The 15,258-nt window shown below is 36.2% G+C and overlaps 2 protein-coding genes across 4 annotated transcripts in view; one reads left to right on the forward strand and one right to left on the reverse strand.

The window, feature by feature from the left end:
• Nucleotides 1-121: 121 nt before the first annotated feature.
• On the reverse strand, nt 122-15,075 carry ZCRB1 (zinc finger CCHC-type and RNA binding motif containing 1). Of its 2 annotated transcripts, XM_068560057.1 has the most exons (8): nt 14,882-15,075; nt 13,753-13,838; nt 10,632-10,660; nt 4,807-4,918; nt 4,349-4,456; nt 1,610-1,722; nt 1,437-1,512; nt 294-626 (listed from the first exon to the last, which is right to left on the reverse strand). In XM_068560057.1, exons 2-8 carry the CDS (start codon nt 13,834-13,836, stop codon nt 495-497), a joined length of 654 nt encoding a protein of 217 aa, XP_068416158.1. In that variant the 5' UTR covers nt 13,837-13,838; nt 14,882-15,075; the 3' UTR covers nt 294-494. The 2 variants fall into 2 exon arrangements, with proteins under 2 accessions (XP_068416159.1, XP_068416158.1); XM_068560058.1 differs by lacking the exon at nt 10,632-10,660 and having other exon boundaries at nt 122-626.
• Nucleotides 15,076-15,107: 32 nt separating this feature from the next.
• The window catches only part of PPHLN1 (periphilin 1), a 152,174-nt gene continuing 152,023 nt past the window's right edge, over nt 15,108-15,258 (forward strand). For both annotated transcript variants that reach the window (XM_068560062.1, XM_068560065.1), the window contains exon 1: nt 15,108-15,187. The gene's annotated coding sequence lies outside the window, so the exon portion shown is untranslated. The remainder of the gene's footprint in view (nt 15,188-15,258) is intronic.

A 15,258-nucleotide genomic window follows, 5' to 3' on the forward strand; every position in this document is an offset into this window, starting at 1 on the left:
AATAAGACGACAAAAATACCTACATTTAAAAATAAAATTCTCTTGAGAAAATTTTATTAACATTAATAACAATAAATCATTCAACCTTTTCAGTCTTTAAGAGGTTTTTGTTTTAAAGATGAAATTTATTTCAAAAGTCCTCAAATAAGCCAATCATGAATAAACTTTTATAATGAACTTCTCAAACAAATCTTTTTACTTATCTACCTTTTTTCTTGGGATGACAATAGCATTATTATGATAGTATTAAGTTCTCTTTTTTATTCAGATGAACTGTTTTCAAGATTAATGATTATTAGCAAATCTTGATGCAAGATAAACATGATACTTTAAAATTACTTTTCAATTTCCTATGAACTATTTTAAAGTAAAAAAACTATTTGGTACTAAGTGTTCTTATGTTCAAATTCTAAAAGTAATCTTTAGTCCCAATGGAACTTGGTACTCCAAGATTTAAAAAATTTTTTAATGATATTGACATAATATATATAATTTTAATCACTAAGTTCCTCCTCATCACTGAAATATGTGCTTTTCTTTATCCTTGGGCGTCTTGAATCATCTGATGTTGAGGGACCCCCTGAACTGGGTTTCCATTTTTTTTGTTCTTCTTCAATTTTGGCTTGCTGTAATGTGGTTCGGAAAACAAACAAAACAAAATCAGGAATCTGTTTAATATTACTTATAGTCCAGTGATTCAAAACATGGCAAAACATACATCACAAGTGCCAGCACTCTCTACCCTCCTAGCCGTGCAGAGAGTTCTACTCCATTAAGATGCCATTTCCCCTACCCCCAAGTTTTCTCCCAGTCTTACCGTGTTAAGCAAAATTATTTTAGACAAGTTCTACTAATTAACAGGCATATGAAATGAAGCCTACTTGTCATCCCTGTTGGATGTGGGAATGTTACATAAAATACGACATTAGTTAACTAAAAGGAAAAAATAAATTGATGTATGCATTTACAATTTATCAACTACATTAAAACAAGTGGTTATATAAAATCAGGAAGTTATACACCCTTCTTCAAAAAATGTTCCGTATACTTGTATTAGGACCCTTAACGGTCAAAAATATGTTTTTGGTTTTGTTTTAAAATGAAGCTTCTTTTAAAACAGTATCTTCGATTTAATAAAATCTTTTCCATTGGGCTAAATTCACTTGAATCAAATAGTTCTGTTCAATTCTATAATGAAAACAGATTAAGACAGTAACAGTGTTGTGGGGCCCTTAAAATCTAGAAAGAACCGATAGGCAATTTTCCACCACACTGTTCTAAAGACCTTAAAGAAAGAGCCTATCTCCTAAAGTTTAGGGGCAAAGGGGAAGACAGAGGTTGCCATCAGGAGATGAGTAGTAAAGTAAGCAAGGAATATAAAACTATGAACTCCAGGCAGCTATGGCGTGGTGCCTTAGAAGAGAACTGTTCAGTACCTGGAAAGCTATGGCCTGACTGAGGCTGTCAAGAGCAGGATCTTCCCCTTCATCATCACTTTCTTCTACTTCTTCACTAAATTATTAAAAAAAAAAAATCAGCATGCACTTAATCAACAGGAAAAAGACAGAAGCTACACAATGATGTATTTGCTAAGAGTGGATATACATACATTTCTTCTTCTGGTTCAGGAATTTTCTTTTTTTTCTTTTTCTCTTTCTTCTTTGGTGGTTCACGTTCTCCAAGCATATTTTTAGGACAGGCATAACTTAAGTGTCCACTTTCCTTTTGTTTCCCATTAGAAAGGAAAGGAGAAATATTACATTTGTTGTGTTATTAACAGAAAACTTGGTGGTTCCTTAAGACTAAAATGTTTTAGAACTTAAGAAAGAATACTGTCACACAGGGGCTTCCCTGGTGACACAGTGGTTAAGAATCCGCCTGCCAACGCAGGGGACACGGGTTTGAGCCCTGGTCTGGGAAGATCCCACATGCTGCAGAGCAACTAAGCCCGTGTGCCACAACTACTGAGCCTGGGAGGTACAACTACTGAAGCCCGTGTGCCTAGAGCCCATGCTCCGCAACAAGAGAAGCCACCGCAATGAGAAGCCCGCGCACCACAACGAAGAGTAGCCCCCGCTTGCCGCAACTAGAGAAAGCCCGCGCACAGCAACAAAGACCCAACACAGCCAAAAATAAATAAATAAATAAGTAAATTAATTTAAAAAAAAAGAATATTGTCACACAGGGAATATACACAAAGAAATTAAAACCCATTACTTTAGTATTTAGAAGAGATTATGATATCATAACTCCCAATAAGGAAGTATTTTAGTCGTTTCACTAAGAGTAAAAGAAGTTTTCTTCCTTCAAACATTTTAAATCTGAAGATTCAGGATATAAAATAATTCAAAATGTAAATGGACCATCTACCTTAGTTGTAAAAATTTTAAGTTATTATGATAAAATGGGGACAAAACTATTCCTAACTTCCAAGATGTTGCTGAACATTTTCTTTTAAAAACAAATGGAAAATTTAAAGTCTTCCTCACATTTCCTATCAATTAATTTCATTTTGCTTCTTTCATATCTAGATTATACCTGCACTGTCCACTTATGGTAGCCACTAGCTATAATTCTCTTGTGGTTACTGAGAATGTGTCTGAATTGATACATACTGGACTGTGAAGACAGTATGAAAAAAGAATGTAAAATATTATAATTTAAAAAAATTTTAATTACATAATTCAAATGAAAATATTTTGAATTAAAATATATTAAGTTTTGACCCTCTTTATTTTTTTTAATGTGGCTATTAGAACATTTATAATTAAATCTGTGGCTTGCATATGTTTGTATTTGACAGTGCTGGACTAGCCATAACATTATAATGAGCCATAACATGGTTTGAGTTGTAAAACGAGACAATGAATCTGTGTATTGGCTTACCAAAATACCTTTAGAAGTAATATGTGAGAATGAGGGTGTGCTGAGAGGCTGAGCCAGGATTAGAACAACAGAAGAGAAAAATAATCATGCTTTTCAGGTATATTTTACAAAGCATCAAATAGACTGTGTACTTTGTATACCTGGGGACATGGCTGAACCCAAGAGGTGTTATTGTTAATGAACTGCTGAGAGGATGTACTCAGAGAACCATTTTTCAAACTGTTTCTGGAATAATGGTATACTAAAAACAGTTAACATATCCCATACAAAAAAAAAAAAAAAACGGGGGCAGGGGTTTAATAGTGAAATAGCTTTGGGAAAAATCAGGCTAAAATAAACATAAACAGATTTTTGCGGGGGGAGTTTTAAGAAATATTATAATGTACTAAGTATAATATGACAAATCTATGGATCCATAAACCAAAAAGACAGATTAACAGATTCATCCAGGAGTTCTCGGATAATTTAATATTTACTGTGAATATGTGGATATATACTTATCTATCTGACCGTAACAACTCCACCCTCCTTTCTTTTTTTTCTTTTTTATGATGGACTCTGGAACACAGGTTTTGAAACATTAACTTAGGTGTCAGAATCATAAAAATTGACAGAATGTACCCAGTGCCTTGCTTGCTCTCTCTTTCCATCCATCCATCCATCTATCTATTCACCCACCCATCTGTCTGTATATGTATATATTTTTGAGGGGGAGTGAGTGGCACTGGGGAAAGGACCCCAACACATTTCCTTCTATTTTTCCATATGATCATGTAGCCAGGACAATGTCTCTCAGTAATCTTCTCTTCAGTAGAAAGCTCCCCATTAACCTCTGGATCCTGCTTTTTAGTATATATAAAGACATTTTAGAAATAGGCAGCAACAAACCCAGACTGAAATTCTCTTGATACAACTATGGGCCTTGGGCAAAGTTGTGTTGTGGCTATACATCTCTCCTAATCACCCAAAGTTTAAATGGATAACAACAGATGATGAGAACTAGATAAGAAAATCTGGGTATAGTTCAGCTCCTGAACTATCAGCAGTACTAACAGGAGGGAAGACTTTTCAAAACAATATCCCATAGAGGATGGGTCGTATCATAATGTTTTTACTGACCTGTGATACTTAATCATTGGCAAAATGTTATAGAAACACAAAAATTTATGGGTCACTAAAATCTTTCAGACAATAATGTAAGTAATTAGTCTTAAACTTTTTAATCTAACAACTTTCAAAGGTTTGGAAACTGGAGAAAATACCACCCTATATTACCCAACTCAGGTTAACTTTACATACAACATTTCAATTGAGTTTACTTACATGAGTCTAGAGTCCCAAAGTAAAACTTTCATAACCCGATTTTAGCCATCCAGAAGTCTTGGAGAACACAAATTAAACACTGATGTGAAAAATACTTCAAGTAAACTATGGAAAATTATACTGTTTTAGGTATACTCACCCCACATTCATAACACTTAGATTTATCAAAGTAGTTTCGTCTTCGGATGAACTCAGCTGCTCTTCCATTGTCAATAGCAATGCTTGCTTTTATCACTCTACCGAATAACTAGAACAGAGAAAAACGCAAACGCAGAAGGATGTATTTCACTGAAACCTAAAACTACAGTTATTGGATCCCATTTCCTCAAACCTTCAATTCCATTTTATTTTTTAGATTATTTTAGCAATTGCCCACTTAGGTATGACAAATTCTTTCCTGTAGAATAGACTTTTATTCCTTATATTATACCAGTGTTTTGGGAACCCAGTACAGTTTTGACCTCTTTTCTGTAAGTTAAATACCCTCAGGACCTACTGATATCCATCAGACGTGACCATCCCCTCATCCCCACATTTTTAGCCTGGATAAGCACAAAGGCTTTTGGTTAAAAACCTTGTTGGGAATGAATGGCTTACCTGTTTATTGTTTATTGCCCTGGTACAGTTTTGTGCAGAGTCTTTATCCAAAAATAAAATAAATGCAACCCCTTTACTCTTCCTGGTATCTTTATCTTTCATTATAGTAACCCTTAAAGCATAAACAAATAGCCAGTTAAAAATAATGAGGCAGCAATAAACAAAACATATGAATAAATACTTGAAAAACTCAAGTGGTCAAAAAGTGTTAATAAAACATTTATAGAGTAAGCAAGGAAATTAATATATTTGACAAATAGCTAACTCTTCAAAGTCATGGGATATCAAGAAGAATGGAAATGGGAAAGTGTGATACTGATTTCACACAAGTGAACACAGCTATGATTAGGAGTATCTGATAAATCTAACATTAATCAGAGGCTGAAGGATGAAGATATTAGAGACAATGGAATCTTGAGGAGTAAGCATAATTTCTCTTCTCTACTGACTCCCTCACCCTGCAGGAAAAAACAAAACAAAACAAAACTGAGATGTTCTCTTCTACCCAAAAAGTAAAGTGATCTACTCAAATTATTTTTTTCTAGGTGTTAGAACATAACTATAATCTTAATATTCTTTTAAAGAATCTCCATTTCTGTGCTTCTTAGCCATACTACCCAAGGTACGTAAGTGGTAGGGATGGTCATAAGAGCACAGAGCCTGTTCTTTCTCCTGATGCTTTACCCATGCCTAGTCCTGTGGTCCTCGCTCATCATATGTCATTAAATACAGTTTAAGAAAATATTCAACAGGGCTCTTTGGAGAAATGGCTGACTCCAAGGCTGGGATAGGGTATGTACAAGATGAACTTGGAACATCTTGTTATGCCAGAAAGGAAGTACTGGGGCTTCCCTGGTGGTGCAGTGGTTGGGAATCTGCCTGCCGATTCAGGGAACACGGGTTCGAGCCCTGGTCCGGGAGGATCCTACATGCTGCAGAGCAGCTAAGCCTGTGCACCACAACTACTGAGCCTGCGCTCTACAGCCCATGAGCCTCAACTACTGAGGCCCGCACGCCTACAGCCCGTGCTCCACAACAAGAGAAGCCACCGCAGTGAGAAGCCTGCGTACTGCAAAGAAGAGTAGCCCACGCTCGCCGCAACTAGAGAAAGCCCACGTGCAACAACAAAGACCCAACTCAGCCAAAAATAAATAAATAAATAAATAAATTTAAAAAAAAAGAAAGAAAGGGAGTACTTGAAAAAAAAAGTAATGATGGGGCATGGCACAAGAACACAGAAGCCAGTTGGAGGGAGCACCCATTGGCCAAATCTAGGACAGTCTTGAGTACCAAAATAATTAAATACAGTAATGAATTATAAACCACATAAAAAAGGAATTCATAAGTCCATACTGATAATAAATAAAAGGGGGAGAAAGGAGAGCTGCTGAATGCCAAGGGATGACTGGTGAATGTATAGGGAGTGCTAGAGTTGGAAAATCACCATTTGCAACAATCATGGTACTGCATCAGGCAAGAATTATCAACAAATGCTATGTCTAAAATGAAATTTTTATGTGGAATAGGATGTTTGCATTGTCTTAAGAGTGTCTCCCACTGACTGCTTCTTAGTTGCAAAGGGAAAAAAAGTAATTATACAGTGGAGAAGTTGGTTAACATCTTGACTGGGTGATCAAAATTAATATCACTAATGAGGGACAGATGCATGCTGTATGAATCCAGATGTGACACCCTCAGAACACATCACCTAGAGAGTATACCAGCCAAGAATACATAACCACCATATAATCATGAGGCAACATCAGGAAAACACAAAATGAGGGGGAAAAAAGATGGGTTAGAGCTATATTATTTATAAATGTTCCAGATTAAAGGAGGCTGAAAAGATAGGACAGTTAAAATAACACCTAACTCTAGGCTGGATTCTGTACTAGAGGCAAAAAATTCTATGTGGGACATTATTGGGTCAACTGACAAAACTGGAACATGGATGACTGATTCAACAAAAGTACTGTATCAGGATAAATTTATGAGTTTGGTAACTGTACTGTGGTTATATAACATATAACCTTATTGTATTTTTAGGAAATACACACTGAAGTATTTAGGAGTAAAGGGTGATGATGTTTATAACAGCCTCAAATGACTCACAAAAACAAATTGTGTGTGTGTATGTATACACATAGATATATAGAGACATACTCATATAGGGGTGTGTGTGTGTGTGTGTGTGTGTGTATATATATATATATATATACACACACACACACACACACACACACAGCCCCCCATACATGCACACACATTGGGGAGAGAGTGCAAATGATAAAGTAAATGGGGATAAAATGTTAATAAGTGAAATCTGGGCAAGGGATATTTTGATGTTCTTTGTACTATTTTTGTAACTTATAAATTTGAAATTATTTCCAAATAGCAAAAAAAGAGACAAAGCTCTAAGACAAAGCTTAATAATTTTCTAAAAACTGAATTAACAGGAAAACAGACAAGAGAACATGAATGAATAAATAAACAGAAATTTGATTTAGTATTACATTTCACATATTAAAATTTATTTTATTTGGATTTGGGATTAGGTACCTATAGAGTCATTGGAATGAAATTGGTAAAAAGATGCCACTATATTAAGAAAAGTGATGTCTTATTTCATTAAAAAAATATATGTTACAATAATTTAGGGAAAAATGGGCAACAAAAATGGTTTACTTTCTCAAAAGGCTGCATCTGTTTATTCATTGGGCTTAGAAGGAAGGAAGAGAAGTCAAGCACTTGATGCAGCTCAAGTTTTGGCTGGTTTTCTTCAAAGCCACACCAGTTAGCATAAACAGGAAAGTTTTTAACCAATTTTGAAAGGAGTATAAAGTAAGATAGTTACTTTAACTTCTTAAAAATTTCATAATGTTTGTGATGGTCACTTAAAGTCATAAATCATTTTTTTGGAAGTACTATTTGGAAGTGTTAGCTTTCTAAGTCATACTCAGCTAATGATCTCTTTCATCTGTCCTCTCTTTTCCATTCCCACTGCTTTTTTTCTTGTCCACGGTGGCATTACTGTTTCCATAATCTATTCTTACTGGTTCCCTTGATGCTAATTTACGCTCATCTGCTAGTGGAAAAGTCTTCTACTTGAGGAGTAAATAAAATCACTTATTCCTTTGCTCAAAAATCTTTGTTCTTCAAGTTGCCTATTCTTTGGTCCAGCAATCAATATCCTTCATGATTATGGCTCCCATTTCCCTCATCTTTCACTGCTCCTCACTTGCAAACTATGAGGTCTAGCCACAAGAAGGCACTCAGCGTTCATGGAGCATGGCCTGAACTTCCCCTAAACTGGTGCCTCTGTCCATATGGCTTCTATCCGCTTTCAAATCTCAATGTTTTGCCCATTAAAATTTCACTCCTTCTTCAGGGTTCAGAATGTATCAGTTCTTAACTGGAAATAATTTCTTCTCCTTTCTTTTCTGCTTGTCTCTACTGAAATCTCTGTATAAACAAGGCCTCACCTCCCCTATTCAAAAAATTTATTTTTGCAGTAATAACAAATCTTTATGTTTGGATACATGTGATGGAATTTTTACTCTATTATTTGCCAGGCACCTCTCTAAGCTTTATCTATAAAATGTTCCTTTCATCTCACCTATTTTGATATAAAAATCTTCTTTAAGATTGTTTCTGTAACCCCTATTAATCCTACCTCAATATGTTAAAACAAAAAGACAGATACAAATGGGAAAGCAGTTTCTCAAAAGCGTGCATCCATTTGTTTGTTCATGTGGCCATTCAGTCTTTCCATTAGCCTCAAGCACAGGTACTAAGCACTGGCAATAGGACAGGTTTTTATCCCCAGGAAAAGGCTTACAGTCTAGAGGTGGAGAAAGACCTATAAACCAATTAAAATACGTTACTTTGATAGAGGTACCTTCTACGGTAACAGAAAAATAATTACATCAAGGATTTAAAAGGACAAACCTAGGATGATTCCCATGTCTCTAGCATGGGAAAAAAGCTAGATGGTGGTACCATTTCCTGATATAAGGTAGATGATGTACTCATTTAAGCACATGAAGCGAAGCAGACACTATTCTGGGAAACCTGGGTGTCATCCATAACACCTCCTTCTCGCTCACCCAACCCTTACATACAAAGTAAGTATATCACTAAGTATTACCCATTTTCCTGCCTAATGATCTCTCAAATCTGACCAGTCTTTACCTCTCCACCTGTATCATCTTAGTCCAAATTTCTCCCCTGGGCTATTGTTATATCTTTTGACTGGTCTCCCTGCATCTGCTCTTGTTCCCCTCCAATCCAATCTCTACACTGAAGCTGGATGGAATAAGCTTCTAAAAATTCAGATCATGTCACTCCCTCATTTAAAATTATTTAATGGATTCTTGGTGTCCTTAGAGGAACCTGCTTCCATCTCTGGACCTGTCTTGTGCTTTCTCCCTCTTGCTCACTCATCTCAAGCCACACTGGCCTTCTTTCTGTTTCTTGATCTTGCTTTATTTTCTCTTGCCACAGGGCCTTTGCACAAGCAAGTCCCTCTACCTGAAATGTTCCTCCCATTCTTTTAACCTACTTAACTCTTACTCAGCCTCTAGGTTTCAACTCAAAGGATAATGACTTAGGTAAATCTACCCTGACTCTCTAGCCTAGATCAGGTCTTCCCTGTTTATACGTGCTTATAACTCTGTGTCTAACTTCATAGCATTCTCATGGCTTATAATTATGTATTTGTACGGAAATTCATTCAGCGATTCTGACAGGGAAAAATCAAGAAAAGGTAAAGGTTAAAGGAATAGGCTGGAATCAAACTATTGGATTCAAACCTTGGCTCCACTGCTAACCAGCAATATGATTTTAGGTTTACTGTGTGCTTCAGTTTTGTCATTTATAATATCAGGATAATAACAGTAGCTACCTTAAAAGGTAGTTGTGAGACTTTAATGAGATAATTTATGTAAAGATATTAGAACAATGCATAGTGTATTTATGTGTTCATTGTTACATATCATCATTATTAGTGTTCTGATTGATAATGATCACTGTTTGAAATTCTGAAGACCTAGTAGCATTTTTGATGATTTTTTAATAGAGAAGTAAGTTTAAAAGAAGTTAACCTCAGGATGCAGATGAACTTCAACTGTTTAACATCCATTTGTCAAAGCTAAAAGAAAAACAACTAGGCAAGATAAATATGCTCTAAATTCTTGGGATTTTAAATACGACTTTAAATTTATACCAGAACATATTATTAGTTGTAAGATAGAATAACACTATCTTGCTTTTACTTTACACTCTCATTAACCCTGCATTGTTCAAGAGTCAACTGTGTTTGTTTTTATATTCTATTTGTTTGACAAATAATAATCCATTTATAGTATACTTGATAACACACCTCCTAGTACCTAAAATATATATTTAATCAGAGCCTTTAACTTATGTCTTATATTGGATAACAGGATCAGTTTTAGTTCTTAGTAATATGGTACAAAATTATATTATTTAAATAAATTAGGCCGTATAAAGGAATACCATGAAATCATTACATACAAGGATGTATCTATATAGTACATGGAAAGATATTTACGATATGTCAACTTAAAAAAAAGACAGCAAAATTGCATGTATAGAATTGTCTTTTAAAACTTGTCTATAGATATTTATGTATATTTAAAAAATTACTGAAATATACATAAAATGTTAACAGTAGTATTTTTATTTCTCTTTTATATCAAGTATCTGTTTTATAAAAAATAGTAAATCTACTTCCATTAAGAAAATAATGGAGAAGTAAATTCCGATAGACTTTTAAATGAAGTTTCAAAATCTGATATACTTACTTTACAACTTTGCCATACTTGGAAAATATCTGAAACAAGTAATAATAATTATTTGCAATAATTATTTCCACATAATAATTTGCAATTTAATTTAAAATCATAAGAAAACATTAAACTTTCAGGCTGTATATACTGACCACATTGTTTGTTGTAGTTTATGAAAATTTTTAGCCTCTGGTCTATAAGGCAAGCCCTAGAAGATATATTTTTTTAGTGACTAGCATAATACTCTTTTTTTGGCTACTGGTGTCACAGGTATTTGCCTTAGTTACTAAATTTCTGACAGAAGAGTGCATACAGAGAAAAAAAAAAACACTTCACATGTGGTAGATTGAAGCCACACACATTGCACAGCTGAGTGTTCCTGTGGTATATCCATGACAACTATCAACCCCACCATAGCACCAGAGAAATCTTGTGCTTCAACTATCAATGTTGTGGAATATCACTGTTCCTGGCCTACCCCCAACCCTATCAAGCAATCACTATGTCAGAAGACAAATCCTTACGTAGACTGTTTATAAAACAAAAAAGCTTCTATAACGAAAAATCCATTCCCATCAGTCTCCTTCTGCCCACCCTAACATGTTGGTGGTACTTTACAGTTGGCCCTTTCTTCCCTTTTACATCTACATCTTCACTCTAAGCAATCTCATCTACTTCTAGTGTTTCAGCTGGTCCTATTTATTATATAATGCTTCGTACAAAAGTCCTTCAGAATACATTAATGTATGTAATCAGTAATAATAAATGCTTGAGTTCTATAAGTTGTGTAACCATGGAACATAGTATAACTGGATTGCAGTGTTAGTAATACTGAATTCTGAAGACCAAAAAGACAGTTTTCTCTTTTTTTTTTTTGTGGTTTGCCTTTCATTTTCTTATTTTAAAAAAATTTACTTTATTGAAGTATAGTTGATTTACAATGTTGTGTTAGTTTCTGGTGTACAGCAAAGTGTATATGTATATATACACACATATACATGTATATATATATATACACATACTCTTTTTCATATTTTTTTCATTATGGTTTATTACAGAATAATGAATACAGTTCCCTGTGCTATACAGTAGGACCTTGTTGTTTATCCATTCTGTATATAATAGTTTGCATCTGCTAATCCCAAACTCCCAATCCATCCCTTCCCTACCACTCCTCCCCCTTGGCAACCACAAGTCTGTTTTCTATGGCTGTGAGTCTGTTTCTATTTTGTAGATAAGTTCATTTGTGTCATATTTTAGATTTGTTTCTATTTTGTAGATAAGTTCATTTGTGTAGATAAGTTCATTTGTGTCATATTTTAGATTCCACATATAAGTGATATCATACGGTATTTGTCTCTCTTTCTCACTTACTTCACTTAGTATGATAATCTCTGGGTCCATCCATGTTGCTGCAGATGGCATTATTTCATTCTTTTCTATGGCTGAGTAGTATTCCATTGTGTGTGTGTGTGTATGTATATCTATCTATCTCACATCTTCTTTATCCATTCCTCTGTTGACAGACATATGGGTTGTTCCCATGTCTTGGCTATTGTGAATAGTGCTGCTATGAACATAGAGGTGCACGTATCGTTTCAAATTATAGTTTTTTCTGGACATATGCCCAGCAGTGGGATTGCAGGATCATATGGCAACTCTATTTTTAGTTTTTTGAGGAACCTCCATATTGTTTTCCGTAGTGGCTGCACCAATTTACATTCCCACCAACAACGTAGGAGGGTTCCCGTTTCTCCACACCCTCTCCAGCATTTATTGTTTGTGGACTTTTTAACGATGGTCATTCTGACCAGTGTGAGGTGGTACCTCATTGTAGTTCTGATTTGCATTTCTCTAATAATTAGCTATGTTTAGCAACTTTTCATGTGCCTATTGGCCATCTGTATGAAAGACAGTTTTCTACATAACATTTCTAATGGCTTCTCATTTCACACAGAGTCCTTACCGTTATCTGTGCAAGCCCTATAAGGTACCCCTGAATGGGCTTACCTCTGACTGCCCCTCCTCTTCTCTCCACTTTATTTACTCTGTCTGCCTGAAATGCTTGTCCCCCCTAGACATCTGCATCGCTGCCTCTTACTTCCTTCATGTCTTAATCGAAAGTCACCTTCCTAAAGTAAAATTTCACCCCCAACCTAACATTTAATAACCCTCCTTTCCTGCTTTATTTTTTCTCCTTAGCACCTAACACCTTAGCATTAACTTAGTATCTAACAAATAACATCATCTGAATTTTTTATATTTCAAATTGTTTCTCTATCTCGCTACGTTGTGAGTGCCAAAAGGGAGTTTCATCTTTTTGTTCACTGATGTGTACCTAGTACTTGTAAGTGTTCCTTGGCATATAGTTAAGTGTTCAATAAAAAGAGATGTCTCTATTTTGATACAAGGAAGGACACTAAAGTTTGTTTTCTTCTCTGTTCTTGGAGACTCAAGCTATCTTAATTAATTAATCGAGTACTATGTATCACCTATGCAGCATCTCTCTACTGTACTTAACATCTACCCAAAGTAGCAGAGAAAAGAAGGCACACTTGTAGATAGGACTCATGTCATTCCTACCAGTCCCTCTCAACCACCCATCTGCAGGACAGGCACAGAAGGAAATTTTGTTCTCTGTAAGGCAACAAGGTGAAAGAAGATGTTGGCAGGGATTTTTTTCTCCTCCAATCACCCCCATCCTGAATTGAAAACAAACTTTATTAAACTGTTAAGTTTTTGCCACATATATAAATTAAGATATACTTTCAGAATTGGAGGATTAGGAAAGGGATCTGTTTTGCTTCCATCAGCCCTTCCTCCAAAACCTCTACCCCACTACCAGTTTCAAAAGCCAAGTAAGCAAGCAGGAAAAATCAGCATCATTATGCTAGTAGTGTCTTCTGTGTTTATAAAAAACTTGTTATCCTCTATAAAGCACTGGGAATTCTCTTTGGAAATTACAAGTGTCTAATTTTTTTCACTTATGTTTGCCATAGAGGTCTTTGATATTAATGATTTAAGTGCATTGTAATGTATTTATTATGAATTTTGCCTAAGAGAACTGTTTGCTGAAGCTACATTTGTATCTCAAATAGAGAATTCAGTAGATAACAATACTAATACAAAAACTTACCCGGTATAAGTCATTGTTGGTCAGGGAAAAGGGCAGGTTGGATACATACACTGTGCTTTTACTTGGGGCCAATCCACCACTCATTTCTAAAAAACAAACAAACCAACCCAGAAGCAATCTAAACCAGGTATTCTTCATTCCAAGTAAAACCAATACTATAGACAAGTGACAAATTTATATACTTTCTTTCTTAGTAATACTCAGGAAACATTGACTCCAGCTGGGTGAATTAAGGAATTCCTTTTCTCCAGACACCACTTAAAGGAGTTTTCTGCTCCTCCTTTCAAGTATTTTCTTTACACTAACCCTTTTCAGTGATGGAATATGGCGTGAGTGGAGAGGTGAGTTTCAAACAGATGAAGGAAAAACTCTGAAGCTACTCTTAACCTCCCCTCAGGCTGAGAGCAAGAAAGTGCTTTCAGATATGCCTAATACCTTGCCTACCCACGAGAGAAAGAGCCTGGGAGCTCAGAAAGAACCTTAGCTGTTGATTTTCACTAATTTGGCTGGGTAACTTTTTGGTTGTCTTAATATTTTTCTCTGGAGCGGTGCTAAGAGGAAATTTCAGCCTCACATTTTGACGATGTAAAAAAAGTTCTTTCAAATCTCTAATTTTGCATATTATTGCTAAATTATGAAATGATACATTTCATTATTGGAATAGTTTTCAGTACCCTGAAGGGTATTGACCTGTATATGTATTTTTCAGTTTACAAATATAATCTGTAATTCATTTTCATACCGTATATAGCAAAGTCAGCAAATTATTTCTGAAAATTATATCAGACTCAACCAAGTTCAAATTTTCGATTTAAAAAGTGTGTGTGGTGTGTATTTACGATCACAAATATCAAAATACTGATTCTAAGGCTTGCCAGTTGGCGATGTAATGGGAAAACCGCTTGATGCTTGGGATCTTTTGGGGGACAACTTTATCGACAGGTCGCTTTTTAAAAGCTTCCAACTGAAACTCTTCACACGTTAGCCGTTCTGGTGAGAATGGTGAGGGCAGGCAAAAGTAAAGGTCCTGGAATAAAAAGGGTGGCGGGAGAGAGGGGCAAATGTTTCCGGCACCTGGGTCTGGGGAGGAGCCCGCAGGGAGAAAGGCCGCAGCTGGGTAGGCGTTTACCTTCAGGTGGGGCAGGCCCGGGAGACTAGAAGAGCGCGAGCCCTCAGCTCACTCGGGGTTCAACCCCGACTGTTCGTCGCCCCTTGCAGCTGCCTTGGCATCACGGGTCCTGGGAGGGGTCAGGAGCCGGCGACAAGAAGTTATTAGCAGTGCCTCTTCCAGGATCTCCTTTGACCCAAGCCCCGGAGGCGGGTCTAGGGGCGGGCGCTTCTGCTGACGTCTTTGCGCGCGCCGGAAGTGCCTCCCTGGGAGCGCGGCGGCGAGTGGACGACTACGTTTACGGGGTCTCCCGGCGGCCCAGAGTCGGTGAGCGCATTTTACCTTTCCGAGAGGTGGATGGGGATGGGCATGGGCTGCTACACCGGGGAGAGGGGAGG

Source organism: Eschrichtius robustus, chromosome 13 (assembly GCF_028021215.1).
Source record: "Eschrichtius robustus isolate mEscRob2 chromosome 13, mEscRob2.pri, whole genome shotgun sequence".
Classification (NCBI taxonomy): domain Eukaryota; kingdom Metazoa; phylum Chordata; class Mammalia; order Artiodactyla; family Eschrichtiidae; genus Eschrichtius; species Eschrichtius robustus.

Excerpts from the sequence above, each read along its gene's own strand:
- ZCRB1 (XM_068560057.1), bottom strand. The coding sequence starts at position 13,836 with ATGAGTGGTGGATTGGCCCCAAGTAAAAGCACAGTGTATGTATCCAAC. Across the intron at positions 4,457-4,806 it reads GGGCAATAAACAATAAACAG|TTATTCGGTAGAGTGATAAA; the intron begins GTAAGCCATTCA and ends TCTCTGTTCTAG. Across the intron at positions 1,723-4,348 it reads CTAAGTGTTATGAATGTGGG|GAAAGTGGACACTTAAGTTA; the intron begins GTGAGTATACCT and ends GGGAAACAAAAG.